Source organism: Schistosoma haematobium, chromosome 4 (genome assembly GCF_000699445.3).
Source record: "Schistosoma haematobium chromosome 4, whole genome shotgun sequence".
NCBI classification, from domain to species: domain Eukaryota; kingdom Metazoa; phylum Platyhelminthes; class Trematoda; order Strigeidida; family Schistosomatidae; genus Schistosoma; species Schistosoma haematobium.
This window is the reverse complement of record NC_067199.1, coordinates 43,895,866-43,915,668: the sequence shown is the minus strand read 5'-3', so window position 1 is coordinate 43,915,668 and position 19,803 is coordinate 43,895,866. Positions and strand designations below refer to the sequence as shown.

Sequence of the window (19,803 nt, the reverse complement as noted above, 5' to 3'; positions counted from 1 at the left end):
ATGGCGCAGATTCTTATCTTCTATAATCTCTTCTTAACTCTGAATTTCTTAACAATCTTATACTGTTTGCATCCCACGAGTTTTTTATCCCTTCTTGCATCATGTAAATCATACCTAATGTTTTTTAGTATCAATGATACCACTAATGGCTTGATATATGCCTTTATAATCCCATCTTGTTTCTCCAACATGATATGGGGACTTGAACCGATGAAATGTTTATCAGCTCCTCTACGATGATTATGACGCTAAAGATATGTATGGAAAAACATTTATACGATGGACCCATGGTTAAAAAACCTAAAATTTTCACAAGATATAATGAGATAAATTGGATGGCATGTTTTTGAAGATCATTTACAATGAATCAAATGTATCCAATCTACATATTTTTTTAAAAATCTTGAACTCAATGCTATTTCATATTTTGCAGTATATTGGAAAAGTATGCTTAGATTTCCAGTGTAAGTGATTGTTTTTATCGAAATCACGAACAGATTCAAGTTAGGCAACTATTGAAAACCTGGAAGTAATCTATAGCTTTCTGGTCTTAGTACGGTACTTTTCAGGAGTGAATAGCCATGACTACATGATCGGGGATCAGTCATGCATGCGGATTCCTAACCTTATGACCTTCTACCCGGGATATAGTGGTGTACAAGTCTAATTTCAATAAATTCACGATATTATGCGACCATCCTTCATGGTCTTCGGTGAATAACTTCCTCGCGCGGTTAAACACCAATAATCACAGCTTCTCACTGGAACTCCAGTCATTTCCTCTCGAGGCCAGTTACTAGTTAGCACATAATCATTGGCGGTATATGATTATGGAAACTGCTGAATTTTACCGAGATCAATGGGCGTCCAACTTAAATCGGTTCGTGATCTTAAAATAATCCCTACAATTCTATACCGTTAATTTTTATCCACTTTCTCTAAGTTCATCTTTTTGTTAATTTCCTCTCATTTTCATTGTCTCGTTATGCAAAAAGTGAACTGAGGTTATCCATAAACTCCCAACTGTTCAATAAGTATACGTTGTACCTAATAGTTTTCGGTCATTTTTCAATTCAGTCAGTAGATGAATGTTTCATATTTAAATGTAAAATTTATTAGTCATTTCATTTCAAGAGTTTGAAGTTGTTCACAGTTGTTTACTATGAACATATCAGTGTTGTTCAGCCTGAAATACTGAACAAAAAGCACAAAGATCGTAAAAGTTATTGTTTAGAATGAAGTACTTAAAATGACACTCCAGTTTCCAACACTCACTTACTAACTGAATGGAAAATGATTCAAAATTCAGGAAACGACATACATATTGAATATTGAGAACTTGGTAACTAACTCCAACCGAATAGCATGATGATTTAGACCATTAAATACCTTTTTTTATTATTTAATAGTTGAGATTATGAGTCAATTAAAGCTAGACCATCATAGGAAACTTCGAAGCGCTGAACGGCTGTTTCGTCCTATTGTGGGACTTCTCAACAGTCAGTCAGTGAGCATCCACGATCCCGCCCCGCGGGATTCGAACCCTTTTCTTCATTTAATACTAAATTACTAATTTTCAGAAAGAATTAAAAATTAATCCAACAAATTCAATTCAAACATTGAAATCACTTACCATATTTTTCTCATTAACGGCAGGTGTAATGCATACAGGTGAATTATCTAATAAGTGTTTCCAACCTTGTTCTTTTATTTTATTTCTAGCTTCCAACTAATAATAATAATAATAATAATAATACAGTGACCATGATACAATTTTAAATCTATCAATGTATTTAGTGTAATGATCCTGAACAATAATTCACCTTGAAGAATCTAAAGTAGGCATGACTGTATCTTTTATGGTATTAGTCAGTTGAATTGACCCAGTGTTGATGTTCAAATCATCAATACGATGGAACATGGACTTAATCATTCAAAAGTGTTATTATGTAGTCGTAACATTATGATAATTGAATAGATTATTAAGATTTGTAAAAATCAGATAACTGGCAGAGTAATGGTGACTAGAATGCTTAGTGCTGATTTGTGGTGTTATATCCTTATAACCTGTTAATTATCACGTGATACGATCATCAATTAGAACACCGACGTATTGACCAGGCAAATGATGCGTAAACTAATACAAGCAGCCTAGATTCAACTCTGAGTTTTTATTGGACCTGAAATAGTAGCTTCTCGCCTAACTCAGCTAGTTCAGTTCAGAACATCAATATCAGCCTCCGCTATACAAACATATGTTCCAAACAGACGCAGTTTATATACAAATAAATCAGACAGCACCATACCATAAGAGAGAAAATAACAATTATACAAGATCGGTTCAAAATGTGGCTGTGCATGTGAGAGACTGTAACTAATACATTGTGAATAACTTAATGATAGAAAATCGTATTATGGTAGTCAATAGGTCAAATGGAAGCTTATAATAAAAGGAATATAAATATATATATAATATAGTTATGTAATAGTGATAAAATAAGGATATGTATGATAATAGTCCATGAATAGATTTTAGCGGTTATCATTCACTTGTTCTTCGTCCGGATATAACAGGTGAATAGAAGGAAAATCGTTCTTACAAATTTAATTTCCTAGATTTTTACAGACTCTTTACCAACTGCGTTATCTTTAGATTAAAGAGTCAGAATCTAATGGTTTACATTTCCAACTTTAGTCAATTCGTGAGAGGCGTTTTTTGGAGATTTTTGAATTCCATGATCCACATCATGGAGTGACTTTAGATAAATTACCATTGAATACCAGGAAATACCAGACAGCTGTTTCATCCTAGTATGATACTCTCAACAGTGCACATCAAAGGCAAAACGGTGGTTTGAACCAAATATCGTTGGGTCTCTCATAGAAAACTTAACTTTCATACAACCGAGTTGGTATCCAATAGTTTACGTTCCTAACTTTTAAGTTTTTCTGATATGACGCAACCATTTTCCTCTTGTGAGTCAACTGAATTTAGAAATGTAAACCATTGAATGGCAAATAGGTGGTCTTAGATTTGAGCATTCTCTAGAAGACTAGACGGTTCCTGGTTCGACTCCTGGTGAGATATCAAATGTTCACTGCCGGGAGTCTTATGCTACGACAAAGCAAATGCAAGCATTATTTGTCATCTTCACTGTTGCTACATATTTCCACACTTCATACTAAGCACTTTCAATGGTTTACTTATTTACTGACTGTAGAGTTTTGTCATATCAATGGTTTATATACATCAAGAAGATATATCACACTGCAATTTTCCAATAATATATAATACAAAATAACTGTTATATACATATATGTAATGGAAAAATGAACTCACTCGCTGTTTTTCAATCAATTCTCTTTGTTTTCTACGATTCACATCGATCACTGATTCCCGACGTTTGGATTCGCATTCAGAAACTGTTCCATGTGAATTACTATTGTTACTATTATTGCTATTTTCCGTTTTCTTATTTAATTTTTTATTTATCGCATCACTGAAAATTTATGAAAATGAATATATTTTTTTCTGACTACTGAATTAAAACATTTCAGTAATAAATTACTCTCTATACAAAATATAGATATTTGATAAAAATCTGAGATCAAATACATTTTAGTTCATAGTCGCTTTATAAAAACAACTTCTTATCTTTAAATCATCGAATAGATTTTCATGATTTATAAGTATACTTTAGTAATTAGGCCAATAATGTTTTGGGGTTCCTAGTCAATTATTATTTATCAGAATGGGTTTTGTGGAAATAAATAATAATTTCACTGGTTGAAATCATGAGTCAATTGAAGCTAGACCACCATGGAAAACTTCGTCCTATTGTGAGACTCCTCAGCAGTGCCCATCCACGATCCCGCCCCCGCGAAATCCGAACCCAGGACCTATCAGTCTCTAGTTGGTTAAGCGCCTGGCGCGAGACTGATAGGTCCTGAGTTCGGATCTCACCGGGGGTGGGATCGTGGGTGCGCACTGCTGAGGAGTCCCATACTAGGACGAAACGGCTATCCAGTGCTTCCAGGTTTTCCATGGTGGTCTAGCTTCAATTGAATCATGATTTCAACCAGTAAAATTATTATTTAATACATACAAGCTATACAAAATATCTGGTAGCTTATTCATTAGTATAAATCCGTTTACTTTTAGCCTTTGTACAAAAAATAGGACAAAATATTCTTTGAATTGGCTGACTTCAATTTGATAAGTATGGTACGGATGACGTCATGCTGCTTAGTATCTAATGCTGAATAAATTATGCCGATAAGAGTCACATTAATTATTGTTTAGTAACTTAATTAAGTAATGCAACTTAAGTAACTCCGCCTGGAGTCCCTCCGGAGGCTACTGCCGGTCCCAAGCCCGGATAAAGGAGGAGGGTTGGGCATGGGGTTAGCGTCCCCATCCCGTAGAAAACTAACTCGCTAAAAAAACGCTAACCAGAAAAAATTATTCAAACCTTTTAAACTCTGCCCTGGGAGTCAGAAGGTCTTCATTTAGAAGAACTATGACGCCTCATGATGAAAGCCGAATTCCTTCGGAAGTTACGAGGCCGATGCCCCTTCTGACAACCAGAGCGACCATTTATTTAGGTACATGGAATGTTCGTACAATGTGGGACACCGGGAGAGCCTTCCAAATTGCTGCAGAAATGAGAAGATACAACCTAGAGGTACTTGGGATCAGTGAAACACATTGGACACAAGTTGGACAACAACGACTAACTACAGGAGAGCTCCTGTTATACTCCGGCCATGAAGAAGAAAATGCCCCACATACTCAAGGAGTTGCGTTGATGATGTCTACAATAGGCTGCAGTCAATCGTCGAGAGGTGCCCAACAAAGGACCTGACCATTCTGATGGGAGATTTCAACGCCAAGGTTGGAACGAACAACACTGGATATGAAGACATCATGGGACGACACAGACTGGGAGAAAGGAACGAAAATGGTGAGAGATTTGCAAACCTATGTGCCTTCAATAAACTGGTCATAGGCGGCACCATATTCCCACATAAACGCATACACAAAACCACATGGACTTCACCGGATCACTCTACACAAAACCAAATCGACCATATTTGCATCAACAAAACGTTCAGGAGGACTATAGAGGACGTGAGAACCAAGAGAGGAGCTGATATAGCATCAGATCATCACTTACTGGTCGCCAAGATGAAATTGAAACTCAAGAAGCACTGGACAACGGGGCGGACAATATCACAAAAGTTCAATACGGCCTTTCTTCAGGATACTAACAAACTCAACGATAGATAGTCCTCAGCAATAAGTTCCAGGCCTTTCATGATCTACTCAATGGAGAAGGAACTACTGCGGAGAGCAACTGGAAGGGGATCAAAGAGGCAATCACTTCAATATGTCATGAGGTCCTATGTCACAAGAAGCACCATCACAAGGAATGGATCACTGTTGATACACTGGATAAGATTCAAGAAAGGAGAAACAAGAAAACAGCGATCAATACCAGTCGAACAAGAGCAGAAAAAGCCAAGGCACAAGCTGAATACACAGAAGTAAACAAAGAAGTGAAGAGGAATATCAGAACCGACAAACGTAAATATGTGGAAGATTTAGCAACGACGGCGGGAAAGGCTGCAAGAGAAGGAAACATGAGACAATTGTATGACACGACAAAGAAACTCTCTGGAAATCGCCGCAAACCAGAACGACCAGTGAAAAGCAAGGAAGGCGAGGTAATCACCAACATTGAAGAGCAACAAAACAGGTGTGTAGAACACTTCAAAGAACTCTTGAATCGACCAGCCCCACTGAACCCACCCAACATCGAAGCAGCAGCCACGGATCTCCCAATCAATGTTGGTCCACCAACAATTGAAGAAATCAGCATGGCCATCAGACAAATCAAGAGTGGCAAAGCAGCAGGACCGGACAACATCCCAGCAGAGGCACTAAAAGCAGACGTAGCGGCAACTGCAAGGATACTCCACATTCTCTTCAGCAAAATTTGGGATGAGGAACAAGTACCAACAGACTGGAAAGAAGGACTTCTGATCAAAATACCGAAGAAAGGCGACCTCAGCAAGTGTGATAACTACAGGGGCATCACTCTTCTCTCAATACCGGGAAAAGTCTTCAACAGGGTATTGTTAAACAGGATGAAGGACTGCGTAGACGCCCAACTTCGTGAACAACAGGCAGGATTCCGTAAGGATAGATCGTGTACAGACCAAATCGCAACTCTACGGATCATTGTGGAACAATCGATTGAATGGAATTCATCACTCTACATCAACTTCATTGACTACGAAAAGGCATTTGATAGCGTGGACAGAACAACACTATGGAAACTTCTCCGACACTACGGCGTGCCTCAGAAGATAGTCAATATCATACAGAACTCATATGATGGATTAAACTGCGAAATCGTGCATGGAGGACAGTTGACAAAGTCGTTCGAAGTGAAGACCGGTGTTAGGCAAGGTTGCTTACTCTCACCCTTTCTCTTTCTCCTAGTGATCGACTGGATCATGAAGACGTCAACGTCTGAAGGGAAGCGCGGGATACAATGGACATCTAAGATGCAGTTGGATGATCTAGACTTCGCAGACGATCTGGCCCTTCTATCCCAAACGCAACAACAGATGCAGGAGAAGACGAATAGTGTGGCAGCAGCCTCAGCAGCAGTAGGTCTCAATATACACAAAGGGAAAAGCAAGGTTCTCCGATACAACACAGCATGCACCAATCCGATCACAATTGACGGAGAAGATTTGGAATATGTAAAAACCTTTGCATATCTGGGCAGCATCATTGATGAACAGGGTGGATCTGATGCAGATGTGAAGGCGCGGATCGGCAAAGCAAGAGCAGCATATTTACAATTGAGGAACATCTGGAACTCAAAGCAACAGTCAACCAACACCAAGGTCAGGATTTTCAATACAAATGTCAAGACAGTTCTACTGTATGTGGCAGAAACCTGGAGAACTACGAAAGCCATCATCCAGAAAATACAGGTGTTTATTAACAGCTGTCTACGCAAAATACTTCAGATCCGTTGGCCGGACACTATTAGCAACAACCTACTGTGGGAGAGAACAAACCAGATCTCAGCGGAGGAAGAAATCAGGAAGAAGCGCTGGAAGTGGATAGGACACACATTGAGGAAAGCACCCAACTGCGTCACAAGACAAGCCCTCACATGGAATCCTCAAGTCCAAATACAGGAAAAGAGGAAGACCAAAGAACACATTACGCCGAGAAATGGAAATAGACATGAGAAAAATGAACAAGAATTGGATCGAACTAGAAAAGAAGGCCCAGGACAGAGTGGGTTGGAGAATGCTGGTCAGCGGCCTATGCTCCATTGGGAGTAACAGGCGTAAGTAAGTAAGTAAGTAAGTAACTTAGTTAAGTGAATAGAAAACTCTACAGTTAAGCCATGTTCTCCTTTACACTCATTAATGAAGCTTATTTAACATGACACTCATTATTCATAAAACTAAGAGGCGTTGGACATGGTAGACAGTGGTTTCGTTTTGTTTCATGGTTCTTTAACTAATAACATTAAAAGATCCAAATAAAATATCATCGTTCTCAATATGACATAAGTCATCATACTTTGAAGTCTGATTTCATAGTAATGGTACTTTCAAACTTTTTAGTTATGACAATACAACCAAATAAAAATTCCAAGTAATACTGTATACTCCACCTTAGTTTTACTTCAAATGACGCACAGTATCTTTGATCTTTTCATATACATAGTTACGGATAAACAATAAAGATGAATTTCAAGAGAATAAGTTGATAAATTCAAGCAGAATTCGTTGCTAGGCATACAACAAATACTGAATATCCCAATAATTCCCATCCTTGATTTATTGACCTACTTTTAAGTATAACATAATCATGTAAGATTTTTGTTTATTTCAAACGAATCATCTTTATTCATAGAGACTATGGTTATTGATACAGTATAAGTATGAAAAAAAAGAGAAGGGACAGAAACATACCTTAACTTGGATTTTTTAATCACTGAAAATTGATGTTGTTGGTGGTGGTGACGTTGTGATTGTTTGAAGTGTTTATTTATCAAATTTAGATTGTTAGATAGATTATCATTTTTACGTTTAGAATGTTGATGAAGAACTGTATGACTAAATTCTTCTGCCATTTCCTTTAAATCAGCAAAATATACGGAAATATATATATATAAGAGATGATATTGAATATTGAATGATGAGGAGTTACTTCATGATATGTTTACGCATTCTGAATTATCCTTCTCATATAAAAGATTGTTTGTTAACAGACCCATTAGAATGTATCGGTTACTAATGAGTCTATATCTGACGAAATCTTGGTATGCACACAAAAAGATAATTCAACTTTAGGAAGTATGAACCACTTGCATAGTGTTTTACCATTTCTTAATTGACACTCATGATCCATGTTATATCTAAGTTGCGGTCATGTGTAGATTGATAATACTCTATCATAAGTATTTCAGAAGCATCTCTAGGATAGGGTGGAGTCAGCAAGTCAGTTATTCTGAGGTTAGATGTGTGATTTAGGGTGAAGAGAGTGAACCATTTGATATTGATTCTGAATTATCATCGACTGAAATAGCAGAAATACGTGTTATGTATGCTCAGTCACCACTTAGCTTAATGTACAATGGTAGCTAATATAGCAATACACTTCAAGAAGGCTTTGTATCATAACACAAAGAAATTACATCAAACCATAAAATCAGTGTCTAGTGGAATGACACGCATAATGAGGTGATGACTTCCTAATTTATGGCCGAAGTCTTCAGTAACAGTGGCTTAGATGTACTCGTTCTTTATATTTCACTAGATCCTGAGAAAAACCTGATTCTACTATTAAAACAACACTTTTGATTTTAAATGGTTTTATCCTATTCTCCCGAGAAACTTCTTTGTTTTTCAATCATCAGTGAAATACTGTAGTTCATGGTTGAATGTACTTCCACCCTAGAGATTTCTATCGCGTTCCTCTGAAATCTCTTCCCCTGTTGTATCTTTTTTTGATTTCAGTAATATTCCCAACCCCATCCATTGATAAAATGATGTTTTCACTGAAACCACGTATAATAGGGTCTACAGTAACCATTCTATAATAATGCGATCAGATACTTTAGAGATAAACCCTCTGTAATCTTGAAATATGAATCTGAACACTGATTGGCTTGGTTACGTAGAACAGTTTCAGCATCTCATATAACTTAAAGATAATTTACGTCACAAAATGAAGAAGACCGTTGAGAATCAAGGAACAATAGACAGCTGAATATTTCTTCTGATGCTTATTTCTCCCAAGTGGTTAATTTAGAATTAAAGTATTCATTTACACTTCTCTAGTTAAGTTACATTTGTCATATGAAAATAAGTTCGTTGATCTATCAAAAATATCTCCTAGCTTCTTTATCACATCCCATAGTTATCAGGTACCTATATATTCTAATTAATATGAATTTTGCATCAATGTAATAGGAGAATTAGTTGAACAGTACTAATTGATATAAGTTTATAACTTACTGTTTCTGTTAAGTAACGATAGATACGTTTTGATAAAAATGGTTTCCTTAAGATTGCATTAATACTTGGTCTATCTCTAAAATCGAAAAAGATAAGAAGAAACATGACTGATAGATTCTTATTTATCACTAGGAAAATCAATATTTCAAATATGTTTCAGTACAATGTTCTATTCTAAATTATGGATGTGAAACATTGCCCATAAAAAGAGGATGTTCATAGGTTGCTAGTATTTGATCATGAATTTTTTTGAAGCATTGCTTATGTATATTGAGATTACCTAGTGAGGAATATTGTTATTTAGAATAAGTTACCAGGTAAAGATTACGGGTCAGTTAATAAAGTAGTAGATCTTCATTGACTAAGATGGTTGGGAAGTTCATTGTATTTAATCAACCTCTATCTACATTGATACATGATAAAAGATGGTGTAGAAGTACTTACTTACTTACCTGATTACTTACGCCTGTTATGCCTCGTGGAGGAGCATAGGCCAACCACCAGCACTCGCCATCCAACACTATCCTGGACAGTCCTTTCCAGCTTACTCCAGTTGTTATTCATCCTTTTCATATCTGATTCTATTTCCCGACGTGATGTGTTCTTTGGCATTCCTCTTTTCCGCTTCCCTTCAGGATTCCAAGTTAGGGCTTGTCTCGTAACGCAGTTTGAAGATTTACGTAATGTATGTCCTATCCATTTCCAACGTCTTCCTAATTTCCTCTTCACTTGGAATCTGGTTTGTCCCCTCCCACAGAAGGCTATTATTGATAGTATCAGGCCAATGGACATTGAGTATCTTGTGTAGACAATTGTTTATAAGTACTTGTACATTTTCGATAATGGTTGTAGTAGTTCTCCAAGTTTCAGCTCCGTACAGTAGAGCTGTGTTGAAGTTCGTATTGAAGATTCGGACTTTGATATTGGTTGACAGACAGTGGTTTTGAGTATAATATGTTCTTCGATTGTGGGAATGCAGCCCTTGCTTTGCCAATCCTCGTCTTTACGTCTGCGTCTGATCTTCCTTTTTCATCGATGATGCTTCCAAGGTACGTGAAGGATTCTACATTTCCCAGAGTTTCACCATCAAGTGTGATTGGATTGATGTTCTCCGTGTTATAATTAAGGACCTTGGTTTTCCTTGCGTGTATGTTGAGGCCTACTGATGTAGAGACCGCTGCTACACTGAACGTCTTTATCTGCATTTGTTCGTGTGTACGTGATAGGAGGGCTAGGTCATCTGTGAAGCCCAAATCGTCTAATTAGTTCTGGGCCGTTCATTGTATTTCGTGTTTTCCCTCAGACTTCGAGGTCTTCATAATCCAGTCGACCACCAGACTTACTTGCGCCTGGTGGAAAAGTTGGCTAAAAGAAAACTAGCAATAATCATACCAAGATCTGCGATTAGTTCATAAAGTTATTGACCACTGAAAAAAGCTGTATCAGTATTTATTATGAAACAAATCACTTACAAATCATACAACAAAAAGTTTATGGTTATTATTTTACCTTGGATTTCGACGAAATAGTTGAGAAATTAAACTTCTTATTTCATAACTATATTTTGATGAAACCGGTGGATAGGTTCCACTAAAATAATTAATTAAAATAATTTAATTTATTTATATAACTATCATACCGAATAATTTTCAATACTAAATTTTTCATATTACCGGCTTCAAACTAGAAACAATCATAATAATATCATATAAATAAATAGAAATTACAGCATGTTTTAATGTTGTCATTTCATATAGAACACAACCTAATGCCCATATATCACTTTTATGATCATATGGTTTATTTTCACAAATTTCTGGTGATAAATAATATGGTGTACCAATACATGTACGCGCTAAATCCAATGTATGATTTAATACTTTCGCTATTCCAAAATCACCTAATTTTAAACGACCTTTTGAAGTAAGAAATACATTCTATAATAAATGTAATTAATAATTAAATAAAACTTACTTGTGTTTTAATATCTCTATGTAAAATCATTCTATCATGTATATGTTTTAATGCTAAACAAATTTGTACAAAGTAATCTAAAATCTTATTAAAATATTGATTTATATAGAGAGACAAAAATGTAATAAAGAATAACATTACCAATGATTCTGGCATTAGAACACCATTTTGTTTATTGATTTTAGTATATAAATCTCCTTGATCACAATATTCCATTATAATATATAACCAACCAGATTCTACGTTATTTAATAAATAAAATAATAAGTTACATAGTAGTCAAACAATACGGATAATTACCTTCAAATGAATCACAATACTGAACTATATTTGGATGATTCATTTTCGACAAGACAGAAACCTAAAAAAAGGAAAGAACTTAAAGTCATTAAATTCGCCTGTGTACATAATATATCTACATGGTGGTTAGTTTCGTTATCGTTGTAAAGTTCTTTTCATGAGTAAAAGGTTTATTTAGACTCAGAAAGCACAAGACAATTATTCGTTCTAGTCTGAAATGTCTCACTGCTATGCATATATTTTCATACACTGAATGATATCTAGGACTATTAAGTCTTGTGTCTGGTATGGTAGTGCTAATGATTCTTTGCATATATCAAGTGATTATGAGAAGATATGCATAACAGAGTTGATCCATTTCATCTGAAGGATATACTATCCACTAATTCTATCTTATATATGGTGTTTTGATTAGTTAGATAATTTATCCTTCATTCTTTGCTCTATCAATAGGATATAAACTGTTCGGCAAATATTTATGTTCTAGCCATTAGGATCTCACTTCGAATCAAACTGTATATTTCGAATAATTTTTATAAAGCTTATTCACTATTTTGCTGTTTCTCGTCTATCTTATCAAATTTTAACAATTGAAAATAATTTAGCTATGATTAAAGAGTCAGTTCTAGACCTTTAGCTGGATCCAGTTAGTGTTTCGAGATGTTCAACTTCAATAGTTCAAGTGGTGGGTGACTCAAAGTTCCGCACTTTTGTGTTCGTTTTTGAGTTCTTTTTCACCACTGCTTTTTACATTTACGGAAACTAACAGATATGTTACCAGACAGGAGTTTAGTTAGTCGTTTTGACCAGGAATTGAATTCAGAGAAGAATTAAAAAGTGGATGGAGATGGTTTAATTTTTACCGCAGTGCAAAAGCGCTTACTTGCGGGGAATTCCCCTAGAATGAGACACTATAGTTTCGGTTGGGTACTCAGATATCGGCATGTAATCCACTTACAATTGGTTAGACAGGTGATCATTAGAAGTAAATCCTAATAAGAGTGTAGTGATGCAGTTAAATAACTCTGATGGATCGTATGACTATACACTACGTGGATTAGTGCTACCCAAAGCAAGAAACTATAAAGACTTAGGAGTTATATTAAGCAAAGATCTCAAAACGACTAGTCACTGTAAGGCTGCTGCTGCAAAAGGCTATAGGGTATTATGGTCAATTCGTAGGTCTTTTCAGTATTTAGATGATATGTTTGGATTACTATACCCGATTTATGTGCGACCACATTTAGAATACGGAATTCAAGCAGCGAGTCCTTGTTTCAAATATGAAGCAGATATGCTAGAAAGAGTCCAACGACGAGCTACTAAGATGGTACAAGGTCTAGCTGGCCTATCTTATGAAGACAGACTGAGACACCTTAACTTATTTCCGTTATCTTACCGTAGAGTACGGGGTGATCTAATATTGGCTTATCTTATACTGAACGATGACTTTGGTATTAACGTGTCTTATCTTTTGCTTCCGTCTAGAACCGATCATTTGAGAGGACATTCGATAAAAAGTTCAAAAACCGAGATCAAACCGCTTACGTCTGGAGTTCCGTTTCTCGCACCGAGTAGTGAATTACTGGAATTCTCTACCGGAACACGTAATATCAGCACCGTCTGTTAATATACTCAAAACGAGATTGGACCTCCACAGTATTACAAACTGCAAGGATTAATATAGGTCGACAGACCTCCTATCCTTATTACTGAAGACTGAAGACTGAATAGAATTATTATGATTACCTTCTACTTATCATTTATATATTTTTTATTTGTCTGTATTGAAGATCGAAGCCTTAGTCAACCCATGCAGCTTATAAACATTTGCTTAACAATTAATTACTAATCAGTAGTTATTTACTTCAAAACAAGTCTTTAAGTTGGATAAAGGCGATTATATGAAGTAAATGTTGTTGCGATTTCAGTCCTAGTCCAACGTTAAGGACAAAGGAACGGTTCATAAAATTTAAGTCGTCAGGTTCAATAAAGCGTAAGCTAAAACAGATCAAGATAGTTTCCGAATAAAGAGATTGATCAATAGTACTATTGACCAGTCTCTTCATACATACATGTAAAATCTCATATCGACAACTTTTTGTATAAAAACTTCAAGACAAAACTTGCCTCCTTCCGAGCTTCTTCTCGCTCCTTGAGTGTCATCTACATAGAAAATATCAGCTAGTAGTACTGCATAAAAGTACCTTGCGAATATTGATTTCTTTCATCACTCTATGAATGTTTTCTGATTTCGACAAAACAAGTATTGCTTTTCCGAACGCCCCCTCCCCTATATTCCCAACTTTCTCATATTTCGATAAGTCTGACATGAAGATTTGAAAAGTTTATCCAAATATCTAGCTATTTGAAATAGTTTAACAAACAGTATCGGGACCATGGAAACCAATTTTTATATGACGCGCCATGAATTTGGCTGGTTGCAATGCTCAATTGTTAGGCGGTTTATATCCATGTCGAAAGTGCGTCGGACATTAAAAGACTGTGAATGGCTCAGAGTTTCAAAACATTTAGGAGATACAGAAACAAGAAAAGTTTGGTTCAACATGCTGATAATTGGAAAAAGAGTCAGTACCAATAAACAATAATGCTACCCCTGCATTATGGATTTCGGACGATCAGAACACTTGAAAGACCGATCAAGTGACTGACATCACTTCACATCATTAGAAATTTGGAAATCAGTTGATTATGAATTTCAAAATACATGAAATTCCATATACATGTAAAGTTAGTGTTGTCCTTATCAGAGTTCACGAACCATCGACGGAAATCAAATTTTGAAATAAGCCGGTGAGTGAATTTTTGAAACTTTATGAAACCTCTGTTTTCCTGAAATTAATGCGTGAAAAATTAGACTATGCTACCATATATGGAGGCTTTAGTAATCCCGTGTTCTATAGTAGATATCAGGCTCTAATTCTCCCTAACGTAAATCGTAAAACGGAAAACCACAGATTCACTGTCCTACACTTTAGTGAATGATAAAAAACCATTCGCACACCCGTAGATTTAGTTTTAATAGTAAGGAAAATCCGTTCTTACTTTATGATAGAAATAATTCAAGAAGCAGCAGCTAAAGACGTTGATATTTCTCCGCCACTTTTATTATTGGAACCTTGTTAAATAAAGTATATAATGTGAAACTAACGATCGAAACCAGATACATAAAGTAAAAGTTCGTAATTGAAAAATCTGTTTCAATTCGTGAATATGTATGCGACATAAACTACATGAAATATGATGCAGAGTCTTGACATCTTAGCGGAAATAAATTGCAAGTCGTCAGTGATAATGGTTGGATTACTGCTAGACAACAATATTTAATTTTGTGAGAAAATTACCAGAAAATTATAACCGGGACTAATGACAACAGTGCTATAAAAATTGTCAAGGGCCAATCTTTGCTTTGAGTGACATTGAACGAATTGTTTTCAAGGATGGAGAAGGATTGGAAAGTTTTGCTGTAAGATCAATCAGATTGACATGCGGAAAGGACTCCCTAAAAATGTTGACATAAATTTGGTTTATGATGATAATAGCAGGTGAAAATATTTTGTAAAAGTGATTGGCACAGCTACAAGTTTTCCGAATCTGTTGTAGCCAATAGTGCTGTCCATAGACAACTGACCGGGTCTATTTGGTCCGATTGAAAAACGAGAGCAGATTGTGTTAAGTCGTAAAGTTAAATATAACGTAAACGATTACAACTTTTATGTGTCTTGAGATAAATGTTGTTTGCTTAAAACAGAGAATAGTTTTGGCCCAACTATGGGTTTAATTAAGTGTTATATTTATTACAATACCGGATACTTACATGCTTTTCTCAATAATAATAACTTTTTTATTTCGCTAAGCTTTTAAAAGAGTTGTTTCCATCCTTCAAGCATGATCGTGTTGATATAACAAAACTCTTATATGTTTATCCACTCTGTTGTAGACGTCACAATTTTCTGTCTGATTCGTGCAGTACCCACACCTGGTAATTTTCACTGCATTTTAAGGAACCTTTTGCCAATGCAATAGATTCCCACGTAATTTTCTTTGCATGGTTCATCACAAATTTCTGGATCAATTCGCTACTCAGTATCCTTCAAGTGCTGCAAATATCAACTGTCTACGTGAATTTCTATATGTTCCGTATACCAGCTGTTGGGCGCTGATTCTCCATTTTCAGTATACGTCAGTCTCATTGGTGCGGGAGTGACTCAAAGTACTGTACTTGTAGTGGTAGTGGGCCCTAACTACACAATCTTCAAACCTGAACACGAGACAATTGGGGAAATAGATGTTCAACATTTTACGCGGAGAAAAACCTAACGATGGAGAAGGCAGGAACAATGAACTCAATTCATTAGAATTGATCAGATGCCATGACTTGGCCTTGCAGGCGTGGCCACTGTTGAATGTTATATCGTATCTTTTATTCATATTAGATATATCGTTCTGTCTCTAGCCTAAATGTATTCTTCATCATATACTGATGATTGCTGCGATGCGACGAAGTGGTGTAGATATTAATGTGACTTCCATGTAAGATCTTATGGATTAGGTAGTTACATTATGACAAATCTACAATTTTAGGATCAGGTCTATTATTAGAGAAGTACTAATATCATTCTAGACCATAATCCAACAAACTTACTGCAACTCATTACTCGGGATATCATTCTGTTTAGTTGTGCTTGATACATTTGTTTTAACTAATCTATTTTCTTAATTTGATTTCAGACTTCTACTTTGCTTCAGTTGAGCGTTTTGCATTTTTAATCTCAAAGTTTAAAAATAAAGGATTACTGCAAAGGTTGTCAATATAATTATTACTGAGATTATTCACATTGTTCGAGGGTAAATTGGGCTTTTTCAAACTAGGATTTTCGATTCCCTTGTTATTTGGATTATAAGTCAGCCGTCTTTTGAGAACAGACTGGAGTTGATGTAACGAAAATCCCTTCGAAGTTTTTTTAACGAACAGTGCTGTTATTTCTTTGTTCTTTTTCCCTCTTCTATGTTTCAGCTGTCACTCAGTTCTCTTGTAACAATGTTTTGTGTTTTTCAATCTTCTTTCCCTGGACTCTTGTTATTTGGTTCGGGTTAAAGATTCAACCTTATCACATAACGTTTGTGTTGCATGTTCTGGGACCACTGACAATGACAACCTTTACACCGTGGACAAACGCCGTAAGAGTAGCGCTTCAAAAATAAGAATCTTACCTTTCAGCTTATTTAATTTATCTATACAATGCACTGTTATCTTAGAATACGTATTCACTGCTACGTCATACACTAGATCTGTGATCAGTTATTTACTTACGGTTCTTCTCGGATAATTTTCTCCCTCATTCACTTTGTACTCATGTAACGTAACATTCTAGCTTGCAGTTTCCATGAACGACATTCTTAACTAACCTAGACAGAGCAAAGGGTTGTTAAGGAATGTGAGGTAAAAAAATCATTGTGTTCCCTACGTTTTTTACATCAGTAAAAATTTATTTGTTGGAACATTTTCATAACAGCTTAACACAGCAATGTCTTCTTCAAACCGAATTTAAATATTCCCGAATGATCCAAACTGGAGGTAAATACATCGCCAAGATTACTACGGCAGAAAAATAAATCAATCAAATTTCTAACATCGTTTTATTCCGTTGTTTTTCCTTTTATCTCTCAAGCCTGTTCATAACTTCGAGATGTCCAAAAGCTTCTCTGAAACTTACTGGCTTCTAATATACCACAGGAGCACTATTATTCATATTTAACGTCATCACGTTTTCAGTTTATTCGTCAAACGTAAGTTCCCATCTCTTAAGTCTAATGATTGATCTCTGTAGTCATTTATAATGCCCACACACTTTCACTTTTTTAGATGGTGAATATTCTTTTAGGCGAACGTACGGTGTGACTGATAATTTCAGTCTTTGGTCTAGCTTAAGTTGACTCATGAATTCAATCACCAAAAAAGTGCCAATTTCATTGTCACCAACAAGTTCATAATGCAAATTATGTTCCTAATATATAATAATCTACGACTATACCGTCACATACAGTTACTTTGTAATACTTGTGTAGATCGCCAACCACCGCTGAGTTCTCACAATAACTAAAAAATATAATACTAGGAACAAGAATAAAGACTTATTAGACTGAATTTTCATGGATAAAAAACGATGTGAATTTATAACTCTTCCACCTGGTCTATCTATCAGTTACTGTTACTCTTTGTGGTAAAAACCTACTTAATAATAAACCATACTGTTATAAGACTCACAACATTAGGTTGGATAAATGTAAAAAGTATAGAGGCTTTATATTACATGGTATGACACCCGACAGAATAATACACTGCGTACTTGTCTTACAGTCTCACAGAAGTTCAAGGTAAAAGCAACAAAGGGTATAAATAGGTATGCCTAAGTAATGCATAGAAAATGTATCAACTGTGTTGTTACTACTTGGATACGGATGCACGAAATTCGTAAATTTAAAAGTAAATAGCTGTTTGTACAAAAATCAAGTGACGTAGACTTTCAACAATATAAGTAATCAGTTTTAATCTAAATGTGACCTGAGGGAAATGTACTTTGCGCATAGTAACCATACTAAATGACGTAGATGAAAAATATTTGGTAATGTGAAAAACCTAATACTTAGGACATGTGTTTTAGGGGAAAAGTGAAAAGCTTTGTATGGAGGATTATGCATACATTACCAAAGTCATAAAATCTGACTTTGAAGCCCTTCTTAGGTACCTACAATATACATTATTCGAAGACGCACATTCAGCGAATAACCTGTATTTCTGAAATAGGAGGGTCATATGTGCCACCAAATAACTTGATGGAGCTCTGTTTTCTAGCCTTCCTTATAAGTACATTCAATAAAAGTGAGTTCGTCGCACGTTATACCAACGAGTTCACCGATCCCACAATTGATTTACATGGAAACCTAAGAACAAGCCGGAAGGTATCATGAAGGTCAGAATGACAATATCGTTGTAGACGGAGATGAGCGGTCATCGCTTAAAGAGCTTTTTTGTCTATTATCAGTGAACCCATGACTTCTTTAGATGAGTAGTTAGTTTAGGAAACAACCAGAAAGGAAGTATTAACAAATCATAGCTACTTACCGTCGCAAATAATGGCAGGATTATCCCCAAAAAACTTTTGATTGGAGCTTGGATCATTTTAAAAGATAGTGAATTCTAATATTTGACAATTGCCAGACGTAACAAATATATGTACAGTCCATTTTATCGTAGCCTATTTCCAAATTCTAGGTGTTTCCTGTGAGGTCCCTTTTAAGAATGAGCCCAAGCAAGCATTTTAGATAATGCCCAGGAATATCCAAATTTATATAAGCAACTAAATCACCAGCTCTCAGCCGTTTATACTCTGTGTTAAAATGCAAGGATTAAAATTCTCCATTATGCAACAATTTCGGTCTTTGATCTGTTTGAATCTCACGCCTGTATGTGTGTTACAGGGTATTTTTATCCTTTCTGGGTGGCAGGAGAAAATACTATGTTTCTCAGCTGTAAATTGAACAAATAAAGGTATTCAAAATCAAGTGCGGAAAACACTGAGTCGAGATAAAAGAATAATTCGGAAAATTATCCACTATTAGAGTATTAAAAGAAGAAAACGTGCCTAATATATTACAATGCTGACGCATTCCTTGGGAGCTGCATCTTACAGCTGAACGTCAGCATTGAAGGTAATGAACTTTAGTTTGTTTGTGTTGTACAAGATTAGAGGGCAACGGAAAAGCCGGAAAATCCTGACCACATTATTCATTTACTTTTGTTTTCACCTGGTTGATTATGTGCGTTCACTCATGAAGAGGGATGTGACATTTTTGACCTCAAATCGATAACGAAAATGATGTGAGACGTAGTGCCTGAAAAGTGTGCTACGCACTGACCTCCGACTGACTACTTGGGCGGAAAATTAT

At 35.8% G+C, this 19,803-nt stretch overlaps 1 protein-coding gene across 1 annotated transcript in view; it reads right to left on the bottom strand.

Moving 5' to 3' along the window:
- MCM8_2 (DNA replication licensing factor mcm8) overlaps positions 1-14,267 on the bottom strand; it is a 67,312-nt gene extending 53,045 nt beyond the window's left edge. Inside the window, exons 1-12 of the mRNA XM_051219401.1 lie at positions 14,040-14,267; positions 13,963-13,998; positions 11,833-11,893; positions 11,674-11,771; positions 11,533-11,616; positions 11,286-11,495; positions 11,198-11,241; positions 11,068-11,148; positions 9,559-9,634; positions 8,011-8,174; positions 3,341-3,500; positions 1,634-1,729 (exon numbers count right to left, since the gene is read on the bottom strand). Of these exons, the coding sequence (XP_051067111.1) occupies positions 1,634-1,729; positions 3,341-3,500; positions 8,011-8,174; positions 9,559-9,634; positions 11,068-11,148; positions 11,198-11,241; positions 11,286-11,495; positions 11,533-11,616; positions 11,674-11,771; positions 11,833-11,893; positions 13,963-13,998; positions 14,040-14,165 (1,236 nt within the window). The 5' untranslated portion in view covers positions 14,166-14,267. The remainder of the gene's footprint in view (positions 1-1,633; positions 1,730-3,340; positions 3,501-8,010; positions 8,175-9,558; positions 9,635-11,067; positions 11,149-11,197; positions 11,242-11,285; positions 11,496-11,532; positions 11,617-11,673; positions 11,772-11,832; positions 11,894-13,962; positions 13,999-14,039) is intronic.
- Positions 14,268-19,803: the final 5,536 nt, after the last annotated feature.